This window comes from Mobula birostris, chromosome 8 (assembly GCF_030028105.1).
Source record: "Mobula birostris isolate sMobBir1 chromosome 8, sMobBir1.hap1, whole genome shotgun sequence".
In the NCBI taxonomy this organism is placed as follows: Eukaryota; Metazoa; Chordata; class Chondrichthyes; order Myliobatiformes; family Myliobatidae; genus Mobula; species Mobula birostris.
Window position 1 is genome coordinate 22,153,855 of NC_092377.1, and position 5,072 is coordinate 22,158,926.

Below are 5,072 nucleotides of genomic sequence, written 5' to 3' on the forward strand. Positions count from 1 at the left end.
TCACCCTCCAGATCGCGTCGGTCAATTTCAAATCAGTTTCAGAGCTCAAATAGATACACTACATCTTTAAGCTGATTGGCCAGAAAGAGGCGGGTTAAAGCGTCTTCCACTCACACCTGATTGGACATCTGTCGGGAAAAAATGTTTAAAGTAACTTATTGATGGAGGCGTTGCTTTCCTGCCCCCCAGTTAATTACCTGTTTTGATGAAGGTTGTCCCGCGCTATTTCTCGCCGCTTCTCGTCTTCCGATCACTTCACCGTGCTCCCCTTGACCTTCCCTTTAATTATCTGAACGACGATTGAAAAGAGAGTGAGGGTGAGGGGGGAGCGCGCGTCATTCTGAGCATGGGAGATGAGAAGCAGCCGAAAATGGTTCCGAAATCCACATCCTTCAGCATCAAGAACCTCTTGCTTCCCGAAGAGGTCCAGCAAAGTGACAACAGTCAGAACACACAGGCCAGCTTCCTGAGCAGTAAAAGCGGTGAGAGCGAGAGCGGGGCTGTCAAGGCTGATTTCAAATATTTGGACCATCCGGAGACACAGGTCGTCACCGAAGGGAGCGAGCAAAAGAAGGACGAGAAGAAACAAGGCAAATATGACAAGCCGCCTTTCAGTTATAACGCCCTGATCATGATGGCAATCCGCCAGAGCCCCGAGAAACGCTTGACTCTCAACGGGATTTACGAATTTATCATGAAGAATTTCCCATATTACCGGGAGAACAAGCAGGGTTGGCAGAACTCCATCCGCCACAACCTCAGCCTCAATAAGTGTTTCGTCAAAGTGCCCCGGCACTACGATGATCCGGGAAAGGGCAACTACTGGATGCTCGACCCGTCCAGCGACGACGTCTTCATCGGCGGAACGACGGGCAAACTTCGGCGGAGATCGGCCACGTCGAGGGGCAAATTGGCTTTCAAGAGGGGGCTTCGCCTTTCGACGTCGGGACTGGGCTTGGTGGAGAGGGGCAACCCCTTGTACTGGCCCCTGTCTCCGTTCCTGTCCCTGCATCATCCCCACAACGGGCTCAATTACAGCAGCGCTGCCTCCAGCTTTTTGAACCAGGCTCCCACGTACAGCTCGTTGCTCTCCGGCTGTGGATCCGGAGTCGACCAGATGGCAAGCGGTGACTTCTCCCACCCATTGTTAAGGGGATCCGTACAGTGCGGCTTGGCCAACGGATACACGGTGAACCCTTGCTCCGTCAGCTTACTGTCAGGCCAGGCTGGCTATTTCTTCCCTTCCCTACACCACACGCAGACGGTGCAACAACAGAACGGGTCGGGGATGGGGAATCCGGGAGCACCTTCCAGTTCCCCTCCGGCAGCTTCTCTTCTTTCCGAGACCCTCAGACCGTCTCTTTCCACCTTCTCATCAGGACTGGCCGCTGGGTTTACCAGCTATCTGTCACAGCAGAGCGGAGGGACTCCCAGCAATTCATTTTTGCACTGATCTAGGCCCCGGACTTACGGATGGTAGCAAAGCAAAGCTATGCAAAGCTGCAGCTGCACCTTACTTCAGGAACCCCGCATTAAGACATTTGCTAGATTATTATATCTGGGATTAGTCGAAAATTGACTTTAAATTGCTCTGGAAAAAACAAGCAATGATTAAAGAAACTCGAGGCTGTAGATTCACCCTGTAACCACAAAAATATTAATGTCGAAGGTACTTTGCACAGCTGCGAACGACAAAAAAAAAGCGCCTGCCTTTTTCTAGTTTAAATGAAGAGAAAAAAAAGAAATAATGCAGCTGGTTTGCTTTGTAATATTAACGCGGCAAAAAAGGGAAACCGTTACCTTTAATCTGAAATCTGGACTTCTCTTTAACCAAAGGTAACACTACTGCATAACCCCAAATATTACCAAAACGGTTGGAATAAGTTTGATTATTTTGAGTGCTCGACACTATTTATTATTTATAAAAAAATGTACATATATGTATTCACAAATTAATAAGTTACACGGCATCTCTCACGTCCACTTTAGGTTATTTAATTCTTTTGTGTTAATTAATTATCTTGGAAATAGTAAAAAAAAGGTGACTTTTTGTGTTTCTATCTAAAATGTTTGCACCATTTGTCTCGTTACTCTATGAAAGCGCCTTAATAAATACAGTCAAACAGGGTTTCTATATAACGTGGGCCGCTGTGGAAATGTTTATTTCTTTGCTTCAGTACTGTCTAAAATTGCCGAAACCTTGTTTACATCGCTCAGGATTTCCCGCGAATTATTACAGCAGAAAACAGATAAGTAATATAAATTTCATGTAACTTGTGCATTGATTTTGTGTGTGTGTGTGTGTTGTGCGAATACTTTGCAAGATCTTCGACACAATTCAAACGTGCTTTGGATTTGGTGCAAGAAACAGAACACAAAATGTTTTCGAAGAGGCGCGGAGCCTCGTATGGGCCTCGGCTTCATGTCTAGTGAAGGGCAAAATCTATGGATTTATAATTAATGACTTAAAGCGTAATCTTTAGTTTTCGCTGGAGCTGCCCTATATCCGGGTTAGGGCACTTTACAGCCGTGATGTTTCTGATGATCTTGTTTTAAATGTGAAAATGCGGAATTAGAATTAATCCCAACTCCGGAATGGCGGAAACCCCGGAGCAGTGGCCAATAATATTGCGCATATGTATTCAAGGGATCACGTGTCGACATCCCCACAGTGGTGGTCCAGTCTTCGTTCCGAAGGAGAATTATTTTTTTAGCGAGGTTTCGTCTGCATACTCTGTGGTTGTTAGTTTAGGCACAATTGCATTCAGAGCCTTGCGATTTGTCAGGGAATATTTTGAAATAAATTTGAAATTGTGATCGAGTTCTCGCTAGCCAGCCATACAGACGCGCACTCAGTCTGGAAAATGCATGAGGCTGAGCTGAAAGTGTCCCAACCGCAGGTTTGCTTGCTGCCGCCACAATTTTGTGTACATTCTGTCGCTGGAGGGTTAATTCGAAGCGCTTTGCTTTGCGGAACTCGTACTCGACTGAGCGGGCACCGGGCGCTCTTACAACACGCATTCCCTCTACGGTGCAGTGGGGCTGGTAAACAGAGGATTTGATGGGGAACAGTGAAGACAGAGCAATCTGGGAGCGGGCATAGGGGAGATCAAAAATACCCTTCGCTTTCCGGGGTCATGGTTCTGGCAATACCTGTGACTTTTTTGTTTTCAAGCGCACGGTCAAAGCACTCATCCTTAAAATGCCGATTCACAGTCAATTTCCAAATCTCTTTCTGTGTGTAGGAGAGAGGAAGAAAATACTAGTTTTGAATCCTTGATTTGTCATAATATGGGCAACGGAGAAAGTATGTTTGACTGAAGGCCCTGGGGTTCAATTCCGAGTCCGGGTCAGCGTGAACCCTCTACCGAGAGCAGCTCGTTAGATTATTTTTCAACAAATCTCCCTTAAGAATCTTTCTAATCGTCTTCTTTTAATCTTTTTTTTCTCAAGTTGTTCGCGTGCCTCGCTGGAAACAAAGCATTAATTCTTCCCCGGCTTTCCCTCCATCTCTCCGACAAGTTCAACGCAATGCACATGTCTAACTCCCGAGCGCTCCCGGAGCTATTTTCTAGGACTGTTGTGCTCCATTGTCTGAACCGTACCATTTGTTTGGCACACTAACTGTACGTAGGTTGTGTTTTATATTTTGCTTTATTTGGGGGGTTTTTAAAGACACGGCATTTAGAACAACGATTTAATTATTTATTGATCAGTAGGGACGATGGTAGAAGGTGGGTGATCCATAAAAATGTTCTGTACAGTACGTGTATGGAACAAGAACACTAACTAGGCCTCGCGCCCAGCTAAAGTAATGTTGCAGCCGAATTTATTTGTTTTGAATATAAATTGACAAGTCACCCAATAGGACGACTTACGTTCAAAACTAAATGCATCTGCTGCGTGTGCGTGTGTGCGTGCGTGCGTGTGTGTGTGTTTTTGAACCAGGCCAGCTCTAGGCCATTGGATGTGCTTCACTGTGGCCACTGCACAAAGCCAAGCACCCGCAGCAACACGAGGAGGGCAGTCTTTAATTTTTAAATCACACAAACAAACAAAGAACAATCGTATTACATTCAATGCAACCGAATTCCTCTCCCTGGCAGTGCCCTGTCTCCAATATTGCAGTAGGATTTTGGCTGTGAATCTTCTCCCGTATATTCGGAATTGAAATCCGGCTGATTCGTCATAATTACACGTTTATGAGTGGAATCAGCGGGACATATATTGAAAGACTAAATAGCAGGGGTAGTGATGCACTTTTTTTTCCTGTTCCACCCTCCCCTGAGGTAAACTCGGAACACGTTCAATTGAAATAATTTTGATCACTATTGGGTTATTAAAATATGCAGTCTCATAAAACTTCTTCCTCGGCCCTTTGGTTCAAACAGTAGACTAAATAACTCCTCTGGCCTGCACGCTTGCTTTGATGTTCAAGTTTAGCAGAAGCGGTAAGGTTTAGCCCCGTCTGAAGCTGACACGCCTTTCAACAATCGCACAATTATTAAACCACCTTCCCCCCCCCCCCCCCATCTGTGCGTCATTCAATGAAAGAGATATCTGCGAAGAAGAAGAGGTGGTTCGGTGAATTTGCGCCTGTTTGAAGGCATCTTTAAAATTACATACCTTCGAGGTCTTTAAAAACCTTTTTTCTTGTAATTTCAGTTGAATCATTACTTGTTGTGACTTGGCTTCCATAATTCTTAATCCCACAGATCAGAGTTCTAGTCAAAGGGCTATCACCAAGTTTTCATTCCCGGAGTCACTTTATGCATATGCCCGTTCAAAATCAATATTAAATGGCTCAAACGGGAACGGGGCGACGGGGTGACTTTTCTTTAAATATAATGAGTCAGGTTCTTGGCATAGCTACTTTACATTTATTGAATATAAACGCTGTGCCAGCTAATAAAGAATAACCAGGCCTTGAGTAAATAATTTGCTGTGCAAGGCGATGTCAGTTTTGGCTCCAGTTCCTGCCATCTCCATTTTGATTAAGATTAATTCGGACACAGCTTAGTATCTCTGTGGCCATATATGGTCAATCCAATATCCCCCAAACAAAACTAAAG

General features: G+C 45.1%; 1 protein-coding gene across 1 annotated transcript; it reads left to right on the forward strand.

Moving 5' to 3' along the window:
• The first annotated feature begins 346 nt into the window (after positions 1–346).
• On the forward strand, positions 347–1,453 carry foxg1b (forkhead box G1b). Its single transcript, XM_072267023.1, has one exon. The coding sequence runs from the start codon at positions 347–349 to the stop codon at positions 1,451–1,453; it is 1,107 nt and encodes a 368-aa protein (XP_072123124.1).
• The last annotated feature ends 3,619 nt before the right edge of the window (positions 1,454–5,072 follow it).